Here is a 16,112-nt window from a genome sequence, read left to right as displayed (position 1 = left end):
GCACATCTGCACAGCTCCCTCCTGAATGCATGAATAATGAACTTTGAGGAAGTTCTGTCCACTTAATTTAATTTAATACATCTTCCCTGGTAGATGGCAAAATATGACGTAGTTTAAATGTAAAGTGCTCATAGGCTATTGCTCTCTGCGCCTCTCTGAGGGGGCCAGATTCTGGCTCTGGTTCCTGGTAAGCAACAAGAACTGTGACTGATGACCCCAACTAATATAGCTCTGTATCAGTAGGAAAGCTTCAGGGAGTCTCCAGGGCTCACCCAGAAACTGGCATTTCATTACATTCATTGCAAGGTTTTTGACTAGGCATTCAAGTTTGCATGTGATTACTTTTGCTTACTTATTACAATTTAAGGGAGAATGCATTTGTAATAAAAAGGCTTCTGTTATTGGAAAATGTTTACTAATCAAAGCAATTTAGAGCTTACTTACACCAAGGTCTTGTACCCTTAGACACAATACTTTTAATTTAGGGTGTAGACCTGGAGAATGGACATGCTCTGATGGCTCATGTGTGAGAGGAGAAGCACTCTGTGATGGACTGCAGCAGTGTAGTGATGGCTCTGATGAAAATAACTGTCCACCTGGTTGGTAAACTTTTCATTATGTAGGGGTTTAATATTAATAAATTTTGCCTTTTACATAAAATACAAATAGCAGTGCATTAACTTAGATATAGTTCTGTGACGTAAGTCACATATTCTAACGCGTTCCTTAAAGTAGATTTTTTCAAACAAGATTCTTGGGTTTACCCCCCCCCCCTTTCCCCCCCTTCCCCCCCCCTCAGTGGCTTGTCAGAGGTCATGCACTGGCACTCCAGGAATAATACAATCTCACAGAGGCCAATGACCATCATCCTGCCTCCTCAAAGTGACCTAGTGAGATAGTATTGGACCTGGAGTACCAGTTCACAAACTATGACAAGCTGCCGAGGGCCCCCCTGGTAATGTGTGTTTCATTATACTGTACATTATTCTGTAAAATAGAGCACACATTATACTGTGTGCTCTATTTTAGTTTTCTCATGATTTATCTGATTTGTATTTTAGTGAAACATTTATATTGACACTTAAAATGTTTACAAATGTGTGAACAGTTTTTGTGAAATGAATATCCTATAAAATATAAGTGTTTATTTACTTAAAATCATAACTTTGAAAATTGGATCATGATCTCTTTATAGAGTTTTATAAATATGCATTAATAATATAAAATATTTAAAATATTTACAAAATTTAATACCAAAATTGGATTTATAGCTCACTTGCTTTAAATCAGATATAAATTATTTATTTTCATTTTAAGTGTCTGGATTTGAGTAAAACTTTGTTAAGTTGAGGATTGAAAAAGTGTTGCTTCAGAGTTTTCAGGTTGAAAACAAATACTGTATTGTCTTGAGCGTAGTAATTACCTAAGTGTAGTTACAGGATAAGAGCTATGCTCATGGTGTCCTGTCTTCCCAGCACTCTTTGTTGTATAATGCTTTGAAAATACTGACGGTTTTGGCCTCCACCACCACCTCACCTAACTTTTTCCAACTGTCTACCACTCTATTTGCAAAAGTGAATTTTCTAATATTTCTTAGGCATCTTTGTTTAGTTTAAATCTATGACCTCTTGTTCTCAAAGTTCCAGGTCTCGGTAAGTCTTCCCTATCAATTTTATTGATTTCTGTTACTATCTTGTACGTAGTGATCATATCGCCTCTTTTTTTTCTTCTATCTTCAAGTTTTGGCATATTTAATACCTCTAACCTCTCCTTGTAGCTCTTGCCCTTCAGCTCTGGGAGCCACTTAGTGCCTTGTCTTTGCACCTTTTCCAGTTTGTTAATGTGCTGCTTAAGATATGGGCACCATATAACCACTGCATATTCCAGCTTTGGCCTGATAAGAGTTGTGAACAGTTTCTTTAGTATTTTGCCATCCATGTATTTAAAAGCAATTCTGAAGTTAGAAAGCGTAGGATAGGCGCCTCGCACAACATTCTTTGTGATCCTCAGATGATAGTTTTCTATCTAGAACCACCCCTAGATCTCTTTCTTTATCAGAAGTCTTAAAGATTTCCCACATAATTTATTGGTTGTGTGGGGTCTATGTTCTCCTATTCTACATTCCATAACATGGCATTTATTCACATTAAATTCCATTTGCCAAGTGGTGCTCCATATACTTATTTTGTCCAGGTCTTCTTGAAGGGCATTACAATCATCTAAGTTTCTTATCCTTTTTATTATCTTAGCATCATCAGCAAACATGTTCATATAATTCTGTATTCCATCTGGCAGATCATTTATGTAGACAATGAACATCACCCATGCAAGAACTGAACCATGTGGTACTCCACTTGTGACATTTCTTCAGTCCGATACATTGCCTCTGATTACTGCCCTCATTTTTCTATCAGAAAATTAGTCATCCATGTTAGAAGCTTACCTGTCACCCCTCCAATATGTTTCAGTTTCCAGAACAACCTCTTGTGTGGAACTTTGTTGAAAGCCTTTTTTTTAGTTCCAGATAGATGCAGTCAACCCATGCATCTCTTTCATGTAAAATCTCTGTGGCTCGATCATAGAAACTGAGTAAATTCGATACACAGGATCTTCCAGATGGAAAACCATACTGTCTGTCTGATATTGTATCGTTTCTCTCTAGGTGTTCCACCCATTTAGTTTTAATTATTTTTCCAATATTTTGACTATTACACTTGTCAATGATACTGTTCTATAATTGAGGGGGTCTTCCCTCCCTGCTGCCACTTTTGTAGATTGGAACTATGTTAACTTTTTTCCACACATCAGCTACGACTCCTTTGCACAGGGATGCCTGAAAAATCAGCTGAATGCTGAGCTCAGGTGCACATTCTCTTGGGACCCATGGTGAAACTCCATCTGGGCCAACTGCTTTGTTTTTACTTAGCTCCACGAGCATTTTTTTCACTTCGTCTCTAGACACCTGTATGTGCTTTATGTTGTTCTCTGGAATTCTTATTGTGTCTGGTTCCCTGAAGATTTCATTTTGTACAAACACACTTTGGAACTTTTCGTTTAATGTTTCACACATTTCCTTTTCATTTTCCGTGAATCTATCTCCCATTTTCAACCTCTGAATATTATCCTTTACTTGCAGCTTGCTTTTAATGAATTTATGGAAAATGCCTGGATCTGATTTACATTTGTTTGCTATACCATTCTCAAAGTTCCTCTCTGCCTCTCTCCTTACTATCGTGTAGTTGTTTCTCGCATCTTTGTATCGCTGGTATGTTTAGGGGTTTGGCCTCTTTCTATAATGATTCCATGATTGTGTCTTTTGATCTCTGGCCCTCTCGCAATTTCTGTTGAACCAACCCTGTTTCCCAGGTCTGCATCTCTGTTTTGGTATGAATGTTTGTGTGCCTTCATTGTATATTATGCAAAATTTGGCATACATCTCATTTACTTCCTTGCCTCGCAACAAGTCTGTCAAAATTTTTTTTATAAGTTCCCCATAGCGTCCTCTCTTGAAATTGAGTTCATCAACTATTTCAGTGCCCCCCCCCCCACCATTCTCTACTAGATTGTACCGCAAAGCATATTTAATGTCCAACCAGACACGATCACTCTTTCCCAAGGAAGGAAGAAAGGTACTGAATGTTAAATACTGTACCTCTTAGTGAAACACTACTTATGGAGCAATCCTTTGAATGCTTCCCTAGTCAGGATCATTTGGCCTACCAAGATATTCATGAGGCTAGGATTTTGTGATCTTCCTCCCTGGCCTAATAAGTATCCTTGTAAATGGTCTTCTCAAATTGCATCACAGAATAACAACTTACTTGAATGAAAGATTTAGTTGAAAATGCAGAATTGACTCAGTAAAGAGTAAGGTGACAGGCATAATCAGAAAAACCATTAATTTTTTGTTACCCAGGCATCAACTAACTTGTAAAGTGCAAACCAAAGCTCTTCAGAACAGGTATCTCTGGTGGGACAAGGGAAAACACCAGCTGACTACCAGTGAAGGAAATCCTGACTCACTTTCAGTGCAAAACATAGAGCTGCAGCACTGAGTGGGTGACAAAACAGTCATAATGGAGAAAAGAAACAGTAACAATGCTTTCGGCTGAATGTGTAAAGCAGAAAATGGTTGCTGTTTGAGCTTCCATACTTCCTTTGTTGTGACCAGTCGAGTGAGGAAGTAGGCTAGCTGGAACTATGAATGACCTGCACATCCACTTAGAGGAGGAGTCAAATAATTACCTGTAATGAGTTGCATCACAGTCAGGGTGTTTACACAGTGGCAATGATTGTTTTATTACCCCTGGATACCTAATTTTCTTAAGACAGTTGCTACTGTTATTTTATCCTGTCTTGTGTATAGTGGAAAATTTACCAAAATTTAGTTTATTGACCACTGAAGAGCTCGAAATATTGATTGGTTGGGCACTGTCGTAAAGTAAGGAGCCTACTGCCTCCAGCCTCCAACCCTAATTTCTTGAAGGGTGCTGCTACCTGGTGGTGGTTGGTGACGTAGTTTGTTTCAGTTGTTTGCCGAGTACTAATTAGTATTCTCTGTTTTACCAATGAGAGCTTGTTAGGAGTGTTGCGGGTATTGCTCTGTTGTGCTGATCCTTTGGTGATAGCTTCAGTTACTCATCATTATCTTCACCTACCCATATTTTACTCATGTCAAGACCATTTGCCAAGATCTTTATAAGGCTATTAGGGGAAACTAACATGAGTATACCTGTATGCTCCTAGAATTAATAATTTTTAATATTTTGACTCTACAAGATTATAGTTACAGTTATAATCGTTGATTTGTAGTTGTAAAAATGTTCATAATTATGCTGTTAAATTATCTCAGTCTCCGTGGTGTAGTACAGTCTCCGTGGTGTAGTGGTAAGACACTCGCCTGGCGTTCCGCGAGCGCTATGTCATGGGTTCGTATCCTGGCCGAGGAGGATTTACTGGGCGCAATTCCTTAACTGTAGCCTCTGTTTAACGCAACAGTAAAATGTGTACTTGGATGAAAAAACGATTCTTCGCGGCAGGGGATCGTATTCCAGGGACCTGCCCGAAACGCTACGCGTACTAGTGGCTGTACAAGAATGTAACAACTCTTGTATATATCTCAAAAAAAAAAAAATCTATTTTTGCTTTGATTTGTTGTGAAAGTTTGCATAGTTATGCTTTGATTTCTTGTGAAAGTTTGTAAAATTATGTTTTCATGTGTTGTGAAAGTTTGCATTGTTATGCTTTGCGTCATTGTAAAAGTTTGTATGTTTATGTTGCTTAATTAATTACCCAAGTTTGCATAGTTTTGCAGGTTTTCTGATCAGTGTTGCCATTTGATTTGTTGTGCAAGTTTATAGATCTAACACATTTGACTACTTTTGTATTGTATATTACTTAGAAAGAATGCATGCATTAACAGTACTGTATATGGTTTTATTCTTTCTTATGAGAGAATGTTAATGGTAGTATAATTCAAATTTTACTTACCTATTATAGCCTGACATAATATTTTTAACCTACTTAGGATGCACAGCTGAGCAATGGACTTGTACAGATGGTTCATGTGTGGGAGATGAGCAGCGATGCGATGGCATTCCGCAGTGTAGTGATGGTTCTGATGAAGTAGGATGCCCATCACCAGGTTGGTGAACTTGACATTATACAGGGATTAAGGTACATCAACCTTATCTTGTACCTCTTTCTCATTCCATTTGTTTATCACCCATATTGCATAAGAATATTTCCTTTCATTTCTTGGGCTCATTTTTGTTTTCATCTTCAAGCTGTACCCTTTCACTCTGCTGTCCCTCTGTCTGGAAAAGACCAACTCTATAAACTTTCTCAGATTTGATCAGTATGTTGTGATCGTATCATCACTGGTCTCTGCTAAATTTGTAAGACTTGGCTCTTTTAGCCTGTTCTCATAATTCATCTATCTAATCTGTGGAACTAGTCTTGTATCTCATATATGGTGGACTTCCTTGATTTTCTAATTATGTTTTATCAGGTGGGGATTTCATGCTGGAGATGCATATTCTAGGGCTGGGCTAATGTATGTTGAGTAGTATTCTGAAGGATTCTTTGCTTAAATTCTAGAATGCCAGTCTTACAGTTGCCCATTTTCAAATGCTCTGGATGTTATTCTGTTGATATATTCATTTGATATTAAGGTTGGTATTATATCTACTCCAAAGTTCATCTTCTGTTTTGTATTATTCTACAAATGCCTCCCTTGTGTATTGTACTGTCTTGGCCTCTTTTTTTTTTTCCCTCCCAAATCATATTACATTTGAATGGATAAACTTCAGTAGCCTTCAGTAGCCAGTAGAATAGTAGTAAACTTCAGTAAACTTCAGTTCTTTGGTTCTTACCCTTCTCATCAGTTTTGAATCATCTGACCCCTTCAGGGCGAAGGGGTCAGATGATTCTTGTCACGCCCCTTCACTCTGACCCTGTCTCACTAGACTGTTCTGTTTGCCGTTTGTCAAATACTCTGTAATCTTTTCGAGTATCTTCCCAATTACACTTCCTTGCTCTCCCAACTTGTGAATCAGCCTTTATGAAGGCCAGTGTCAAAGGCATTATGGAAATCTCAAATGATGCCATCTACCCATCATTCTCTTGCCTGTAGTATCTTGGTGACTGTTGTAGAGCTCGCTAAGATTTGTCAAGTGTGTCATGCCACCTCGAAAAACCATGCTACCTCCTGGTTACATAGTCATTCCCCTACATGCCTCTTAATAATTATCATGTGTAATAATTTATATGGGAAGCATGTTAGATTCTGATCTGAAGTTTGAGGGCCCCATGCTTGTGTCTCTTCTTGAATATGGGAACCACATATACAGCCTTCCAGTTTTTAGGGACTTCTCTATTTGGTAATGGCTCATTATAGAGTCTGTCCTGTCAGACTATGCCAGGTGATCCTCACGAGCTTTTCGGTTACAGTCAGACCATCCATAATGGTTTCTTTTGTATTTGGGATAATTTTTCATTTAGTATTCGTTCGTACCAAATATTTTTCTGAAAGTTTAGATTTTTGGTGAATATCTTTACAGCTATTTTGGCAGGAATTCCTCTGTGTGTGGAATTTTCTGACTTCCTTAGCTCCCTTGTCTCTTGATGGGGAAATAGGAGTCTGATACTTGCTCGTGTTAAGATCCTGAAATGGTCACAAATGCCTGTGTGTTGGTATTGGCTCTGGGGTACCAGTGTATAAGCCACTGAGAGGCACCCTCGGTTTTCCTTGCTTCAAGGTGGTTGTTTAACTTGTTGTTTGCTTATGTTAGAAGAATATCCCTGGGTTTTGCAGTTTCAATGTGGGCCTTTGCCTCTGGCCAGTGTGTGTGTGTTGCTCCAGGTAGGGAATATTTTGTATACTCTTCCCCTTGTTTAAGCGTTCTTCCTCAGCACTTGTAGATACGTGTGAAGCATTTGGTTTCTTCCCACTTCGTAGGTTTTACGTTGTTGCTTTCCTTCAGAGCAAAATGGTTGGTTATTCGTGCCTTGGGGCTTGGCATATATGTGTTTATTTGTCCAAAGCTGCTGCTTTCAGGCTGCAGTATTACATTCTGACTTTTCATTTTTGTGCTGATGACTCCTTGTTTTTTAGCATACTAGGGCATGCTGGTTCACTCACCCTCTACTTGAAATAATGCATTAAATAAGGTTTTTTGGGGGCTTTTAGTCCTCCCCTTCCTCACTGGAGAATCACCTTTGACCTGCTCCTTTTTTTTTTTAGCTTTATCATCTGGTAGTCGTGTTTTTGTATTTTGTAACACTTTAATGGATAACTGACAAGTTGGTTTTCATTCCTAAGGATTTACTTATTATGATCCAACTTCCTTCATCTTTCTAGAGTTGACTTGAGTTTTTAGTTGAGGGCCTCTTCTGATCAAGCAATGTTTGTAGGGCCAGATATACATCATACCCCTTTTGCCAGCAGCAGCAGTGCAGTATTTGCCGAAGGTCACAAGGGTTTCTGATGAGGCTTGACTCATCTTGCATCCTCCCTCCATGCTGCCATACAAAACAGCCTTAATTGCCTGTAATTAATACTGACAACAGATAATGTTGGGGAATTTTGGGCGATCCATTTTGGTTCCTGTAACCCAAAAACTTCCAGATCTCCTTTGTCATCTGCATCGTAACAGGATGGGAGAAAATGTCCTAGGCATGGTTACTTATTGGTCACACAAGATTAATTATAAGGCATTTCATGGAGCAAAAATACTGCCTCTTTCTCCCTTAATTGCATTATTTTTCTAACCACCATCCATCTCCTGATTTAATTACCTGATTTTTCCAGAATTATTTCTCTCCCACAGTTCCTTTATGCCATGTATCGCTGGAAAATATCCTAATTTTTTAATCTGACTTTAACATGATTCACTTTGTCTTTCTGCTTTTGTATTAGCATCTCGAATAATATATAAGAATACTTAAATTTTCTGGGATATTGATAGTACTATTTATCCATACTGGCTTTGTGTGTTTTTTTAAATTATTTATTTAGTATTTTGACTTGCCATATAATTTTCAGTATTAGATGTTCTCTGATTAATTTTACAAATTTACAGAATAATTGACAGTGACAACTGTTTTTTATAATTTAGAGAAGATGCAATACTATAATCATATTGATATAATTAAGAAATTAATAATAATTCTAATAAGAAAAATTTTAATTTTTCTTGTTAGAAAATGTAGAAGTCTATAATTCAAAGATTACTTAGATTGAGCTCTCATTGTCTTAAATGTAATACTGGTACTGTGTTTCTAATTTATGTAGGATGCAGATCTGATGAATGGACATGTTCTGATGGATCATGTCTACCAGCATCAGCAAAATGTAATGGAAGGGTAGAGTGTTTTGATGGCTCTGATGAAGATGGCTGTCCCCTACCAGGTTGGTAACTTTTCCAGTGCACTCACTGAATAATCACACCCACCATCAGGGAAAGTGTACACAACATGTATAATAATAATAATGTATATAGAAAAAGTAGTAAGTAAAAGCATCAATTCACCCACTCAGGTGATGTTGACTAGAAGAATAAACTCTTAAAGGTGTATTGTGTGTACCACAGCAGGCACTGTAGTGGTCACTATAACTTTCTGAACAATTGGGATGACTAAAGGTGCCCTTCCAAAAGTATCCAGTATACAGCATCTGTTAACAGTATGATTGCCTACTTTAATGTATGGATGTGGGATGCTGTGTTGCATGAGTATGACACAATTAAGATTTGGACCAGTAGAAGCTTGCAGTCTTGGGAGCATGTGTAGTGTTAACAAAGTACTGTAAGATGTGAAAATGTCAAGGAAAGATGTGACATTTTTAAAGTTGGTAAATTATGAGATTGATTAATATTCTGAAATGGTTTTGGTTATGTTGAGTGAAAGGATGATGATAGATTGGTGCATCTTCATTGAGCAAGACCTTGGTCAATGAAGTAATTAAGTGGTGCAGCTCCTTAATGTAAATTTGAGGAGGAAATGAGAGAGAGGTAAAGAGAGGCCAAGAAAATGGGTAGACTTAGTGAGGAAGTATGAGATGAAGTGTGGATAGTGTCAACAAAGCTTAACTCAATTCAATTTAATTAAATTTTTATTCAAAAGAATGTTTACAAAGAACATAGAGTAATGTACACTTGTAATGACAGGAGTTACACAATCTATGAGGCCGCTATTAAGTAAGGCATTTCGGGCAAAAACATAAAATAAATAGACAAAAAAATTTAACCAAATGTGTGAGGGGGGGGGGTAAAACAATACTAAAGGAGAAGTAAGCTAACAAAATGAAAATGGTCATGGATGTATGAATAATATGAATAAACGGAGACGTTTTGGTCCGTCCTGGACCCTTATCAAGTTGTGTATTCACTCACGACTTGATAATGGCCAAGGACGGACTGAAATGTCTCCGTTTCTTCTTATTCTGATGTGTGGTTTGTTATATCTTCAGCCACGTTATTGTGACATATCATCTGCAAAAAATATAGTGGTATTTTCAACTGAGTTTGTAGTCTTTTGTTTGCTCAATTTGAATTTCTGTAAATAATGAGTAATTACACTTTAAATGACATTTAAATAATTAGACAAACCATTTCATAAGAAAATTAATTTTTTTAATTTCTATTTTTTTTTCACTGTCAGGGGTAGCAGCTTTGATAAGTCACATTTTAATGGTTAAGTGTAAATGAATTAACCTTCTTGAGTTCATTTTATGATGTATTTAGTATTCTCCAGTACTTCACTTGCATCAGTATATCCTGACCGGGACATTCAGAAAGATCTCTGTTGTTCTGCTGCAGAATGTTGACCTTGCCTTGCTTAACCCTGTCTATAAGAGCAGAAAGACCTAGCTCAATGAAGTAATTTAAGTGGTGCAGCTCAGCAATTGTACATTTAATAAGAGAAGATATATTTGAATAGCTTTAAGTATAACAACATAATGTTAACATCTGCTCTAACTTCTTCATCTGCATTGAATTTAATATTTAAATTGTATTATACTGAATCGTAAATTTGTAAGCATGACATTTTCCATGTAGTTTGCCGCCCGGACGAATGGACGTGTGTAGATGGTTCTTGTGTGCTCCAAACTGCTCGTTGTAATGGAGTACCAGAGTGTCTTGACAAGTCTGATGAGGTGAACTGCCCAGTAGGTTAGTAAAGGCCACATATCTACTTTATGATGGTTGGGTGATGCAGCAAATGTAATGGTTAATTATTATTTTAGTGTTTTGACCTATATTCTCTTACCTTGTGTCTGTAGTGAAGTTTTACTATTAGATATAATTATATGCTGTCATGCTGTATGTTTATTGTGCCTGATATTAGTTATAGATGGTGCTTGTCTCCACAACATTCAGTCTGTATTATTTTCATTTGCTTACCTGTCTTGCCTCATATGAGCATAGTACTTACTGTGCAGTCTCTTGAGCCCATTTGTTCTACAAATTTTCACTTGTACTTTCATTTTAAATATTCTTTCCTTGTGAAGCTTGTGTGTGTGTGTGTGTGTGTGTGTGTGTGTGTGTGTGCGTGGAATTATCTAAGTGTCGTTACAGCGTGAGAGCTATGCTCGTGGTGTCTCGTCTTCCCAGTGCTCTGTCATGTGACACTTTGAAACTACTGACAGTTTTGGCCTCCACCATCTCCACACTTGTTCAAACCATCTACAACTCAGTTTGCAAAAAGAGGACTTTATAATATTTTTCTGCACCTTTATTTTCTTAGCTTGAAAATATGACCTCATGTTCGTCAAGTTGCAAAAACTAATCCACAATCCTTCCATAATCCCTCCATAAGCATTTCTCTTTGTCAATTTTGTTGATTCCTGTTACTGTTTTGTATGTCGTGATCATATCACCTATCTTCTATTAGCATATTTAACACCTCTAGGCTCTTTTTGTAACTATCATTTTTTGGTTCTGGAAGTCATTTTGAAGCATGTCTTTGCACTTTTTCCAGTTTATTGATATGCTTCTTGAGATACAGGCACCATACAACTGCTGCATATTCTAGTTTTGGTCTCATAAAGATTGTGAACAGTTTCTTTAACATTTCACCATCCATGTATATAAAAGAGATTCTAAAATTGGAAAGCATAACATATGCTCCTTGCACAATGTCCTTTATTTGGTCCTCTATTGATGGTCTACTATCCAGAACCCCCCCAAGATCTCTTTCTTTGTCAGAATTATTTAATGGCTTTCCACATAATTTTTAGGCTATGTATGGCATTTTTTCTCATATTCCTCATTCTATAACATGGAATATATTCACTGTGAATTCTTTTGCTAAGTGTTGCTCCATATATGTATTTTGTCCAGATCATGTTAGGTATGACAATCCTCTAAGTCTCTTATCTTCCCTAGTTAGTGTCATCAGCAGACATGTTCATATAGTTCTGTATTCCTTCTAGTAGATTGTTTATATAGATGATGATCATTACTGGTGCCAGAACTGAACCCTGTGGTACTCTGCTAGTAATACTTCCCCAGTCTGATACTTGGTTTTTGATTACTGCCTTCATCGTTATTTTGGTTAGAAAATTTTTCAAACATATCACCAGGCTGCCTGTCACTACTCCAGCACGTTTGTTTCCAGAACAGTCTCATGTGTGGGACTCTGTCAAACGCCTTTTTTAGACCCAGATAAACACAGTCAACCAAATCATCTCCTTCCTGTAAAATCTCTATGGCTCTATCATATAAACTAAGTAGATTTGTTACATAGGATATTCTGTTAAAAAGCCATACTGTCTGTTGCTGTATCGTTTCTCTCCAGGTATTCTACCCGATTGGTTTACTCCACTGGAAGATTTCCATTGATTTCTGCTGCAATTAAATACTCCTTTTAACAACTGTGCCACCAGATGGGCTCCTCTTGCAATAGGTTTTATGGTGCATTGATTTATGTTAAAGTGGGAGTCCAGTACAGTACTGTGTATTGTCTAGTAGTGCATTTATGGTATGTCTAATTCTGCAGGCATTTATGGTACAGTATATCTAATTCTGCATGCATTTGTGGTACAGTACATCTAATTCTGCATGCATTTATGGTACAGTACATCTAATTCTGCATGCATTTATTATTAGACTAATTGCTTTACTAATGCATGATTTCTTCATTATATGTAGCTTGTAGGCAAGGGGAATGGACTTGTTTAGATGGGACCTGTCTTCCAATTCAAGTTCGATGTGATGGATATCCTCAATGTTATGATCTCTCCGATGAAGAAAATTGCCCAACATGTAAGCTCTTCAAATGATAAAATAATTTTTCATAATATTATAAGTTAATTCTTGACTTCCTCTTAAAGCTCATTTTGTCATGTGTCTTGAATGGTGTACATTCATGAACTACAGTATGTGTGTAAATTATATAGAAATTTACATTTGATGGATAATGTGAAAATAGTTAACCACAAAGAAAAGATGTACATTAACCACAGTTGACTTGAGCACTTTCATGTTAACACATTATCATGAGTGATAATGTGCTGATGAACTGCAGTATTTATATTTTCCTTATTTGATAAAAAATTCAACGTTTCTGAGGGAAGCCCTGTCAGTTTCTTGCAGCTATTGGACTGATATTAGCTAATATTATTATTGTGCTTCAGTCTTATAAAGTTGTCATGACTTCTGGGGACCACTAGCCAGAACATGGTCCCCTCAGAGAAGCGAAGGATGCAATGGCCTATGAAACTCTTATGAATAAAAATATTCATGTCTGCCATCTACCAGGGTTCAGCACCCAGAAAGGTAGGCACTTCGAAACAGACTGAACAAAGGCTAGAAACTCCTCCAAAGAAAAACAAGCTAACAAGCAACGCGTCATCACACCGCACGACGCCAACACATAATCACAACCCCCCCCCCCCCCCCCCCCACTGCTCCTACCCCTGGGAGGAGGGAGAGGGGTCCTGGCCCACCAAGTCAGCAGCCGGAAAGTCAATTTGTCGGCTGAAGCTATACTGGATGGACACCTGCTCTGGCCTCGATTACCTGATTGGGTTCACCCTGTTGGTGTTCCTTTTGCTTGTTGGCAGTGGCCAGGAGTTTGTACCAAGGGCTGCATGTGCTTTGGGCTCCCTACCCTAGGTGCCCTGTGAGTACTCCCCTTGGGGTTCAGAGTTCCCTTCTCTGGGTCCTTCGTGTCCCCATTTCCATAAGGGTTGCTTGGTTGCTTCTTCGCCCATGGCGTCAGCTTAGGTCCCAGTACTTTTGTTTGGCCCTGGGTAGGGAGTGATTGTATACTGTTGGGGCACCCAGGGCTGCCCTGCTTGCATAATCACAGTGGCCGTGACTCTTCTGGTCCCCTGGGTTGTGATTCTTCCTCGGAGTTCTCTTTCATTCATTAGTTTGCTTTATTGCACATTGGGACGCCTCCACAGTCTATATTAGGCGATATCTAGGTTCAGTAGGGCTCCTTCCGGCTCCTCTGGGCCTCAGGGAAGGTTCACTTCACAGGGTCCAGTTTGCCTAGATATATACAGGGGATACAACCAGCTTTGGCAGTCCAGCACCTGGGCTTCCCATAGGAAAACAACCTCCTGTGGGCCCTGGAAAACCCCGTCAGGGCTTAGTTGGATGAGATGGATGTGTCTTCTGAATCCCATCTTGCCCTGTGTGTGTTTGAGGGTTGCTCTGTGTCCCTGAAGCAGGGGAACAATCACCTGTACTTGCCTCCATCATGCTACTTGTTGGGTCGACGACACCTTCGACCTGGAGTTTTGTGAGACTTGTTCTCTACTCGAACTCTAATTTACCCATACTGCTACAGCTGAGGTTAGGAATCAAGCAGCTTGTACATTGCATGCTAGGTTTAGGTTGCTGCAACACGTATGGTTGGTTGCCCACTCGAATGCCCTGGGGCTGCCTCGTTTTAGTTATAGGGACCCTTACTCGGGGGCGTTGGTTGCTTCGGTCTTGGTTCTGTCCATGTCCCTTCGTCCTTTCTTTGTTGGTGTGGTTCACCGTTCTTCTCTTCCCCTTCTTCCGGCTCTCAAGCGTCTGAGTGTTTCGGGGTTGGGGCAGGGTTTAGCTGGGGATAAAGCTGTGGTAACTCCAGGGTTGTTCCATTTGAGGCAGGGACGCAGGCATTTGAGCCAGTTTGCTGTTTGTGCCTATCCTCCTGGAGGCTGTTTCCTTGTTTTATGCCACTCGCCTTGCATGATGGAAGGCTGTCCTCACCCTCTCTGTGGATTCTGCTTGGGCCCTGGCTCTTAGGTTCACATCTTCTTTTTGTCCCCCTTCCAAGATTCAGTTGTGTCTCAGTTTCTCCAGGCGGCTGCAGCAAGTTGCCGCCCTCTTTTGGATACGTTGGTTGTCAGGCATCGGCTGGTCGAGGTAGGCCTCTGGTGCCAGTTACTGAGCCGGTGTGTGCTCCGGAACCATCTTAGTCGGGTTGGCGCAGTGTTCGCTCTGCACGGAAGTCGCGTTCTTGGAATGGTCGCTGGCCCTTTCGTGGGTTCGCCCCGCTGGTGGGTCGTTGAGGGGGGCCAGCTGGCTCTGTTTGCCAATGCTTGGTTTGTGGGCATTTGATATCGTGCCTTCTGACCTGTGATGGAGTTGAGGCGTTCCTTCCCATCTGGGGGGTTCGAGACTGGCAGAGCAGGTTTCTTCCCTTTCGCTTTGTCGGGTCATCCTGGAGTGGATGCACTTGGGCGTGGTTGAAACGAACTTGTCTCTCAGGTGGGTTTCCCGCCTGTTTCCAGTGCCGAAACTAGACTGTGTGGATCTGCGGTTCATTCTGGACTTGTCCCATCTGAACCCCTAGATTCCTTGTCCCTCCTTTCAGATGACTACTCTGTCCCAGGTCCACGGGTTCTTGGATGGTGTCTCTGGACCTCCGGGATGTGTATTGGCACATCCTATTCATCCGGGTTTCAGGGACTGGTTAGGTTTTGTGGTGGAACAGCAGGCTTACTGCTTTCGTTGCCTTCCTTTTGTGCTGAATCTGGCATCTCACACTTTCACACGTCTTACCCGGGTCATGGTGGTCCGTCTGCATCTTCTAGGTATTTGGATTTTGGCCTACCTTGACGACTGGTTGGTCTGGGCTCCCAGCCAGTCCGCGTGTCTGCTCGCCAGGAGTTTTGGTTCTTTCCCAGCTTGGTGGGTTCAGGTGAACTGGAGGAAGTTCCTGGTAAAATGGAGGAAGTCTCATCTGGTTCCATCTCGGGTTTGGACTTGGACGCTATCTGAGAATCCCAGACAAGGCCCATCCTTGTCTCTCCCTCTGTCTTCGCGTCGGCATAGTCGAGGTATCTCCCCGTATATATGGTGCCTTTCCTCGACTGCGAAGCTTTAACAGTAGACACTTTTTGGCTGGACTGGTCGAGGTAGGGTTATCTGTACCTCTTTCCCCCAGTTCAGCTGTTACTTCAGGTTCTGGCTCAGCTCGAGTCATTTTGGGGGAGGGTTCTCCTTCTGGCCCCGTAGTGGCCAGCCCAGCCTTAGTTTCAGACACTGTTTGTTCGGTGCCCAAACCCTTTGCGCATTTTCTGCGGCTCCACTTCTTTCAGCAGATAGGATTTGTTTGGTTGTTAGGTTTGTTTGGATGAAGCTGTCTCCTCCTTTTCAGGCGAACAA

At 40.0% G+C, this 16,112-nt stretch overlaps 1 protein-coding gene across 29 annotated transcripts in view; it reads left to right on the top strand.

The window, feature by feature from the left end:
- Positions 1-16,112, top strand: part of LOC138349700 (low-density lipoprotein receptor-related protein 2-like) — a 381,514-nt gene that overhangs the window by 294,750 nt on the left and 70,652 nt on the right. For 21 of the 29 annotated variants that reach the window (XM_069310640.1, XM_069310638.1, XM_069310634.1 and 18 more), the window contains 5 exons: positions 486-599; positions 5,528-5,644; positions 8,795-8,911; positions 10,560-10,673; positions 12,654-12,767. The exons of 2 other annotated variants lie outside the window; for them this stretch is intronic. In XM_069310640.1, coding sequence (XP_069166741.1) covers positions 486-599; positions 5,528-5,644; positions 8,795-8,911; positions 10,560-10,673; positions 12,654-12,767 — 576 coding nt within the window. The remainder of the gene's footprint in view (positions 1-485; positions 600-5,527; positions 5,645-8,794; positions 8,912-10,559; positions 10,674-12,653; positions 12,768-16,112) is intronic. 6 more of the 29 variants (XM_069310637.1, XM_069310660.1, XM_069310654.1 and 3 more) reach the window with 3 other exon arrangements.

Source organism: Procambarus clarkii, chromosome 67 (genome assembly GCF_040958095.1).
Source record: "Procambarus clarkii isolate CNS0578487 chromosome 67, FALCON_Pclarkii_2.0, whole genome shotgun sequence".
Taxonomy (NCBI): Eukaryota; Metazoa; Arthropoda; class Malacostraca; order Decapoda; family Cambaridae; genus Procambarus; species Procambarus clarkii.
This window is presented reverse-complemented; position numbering and strand designations above follow the sequence as displayed.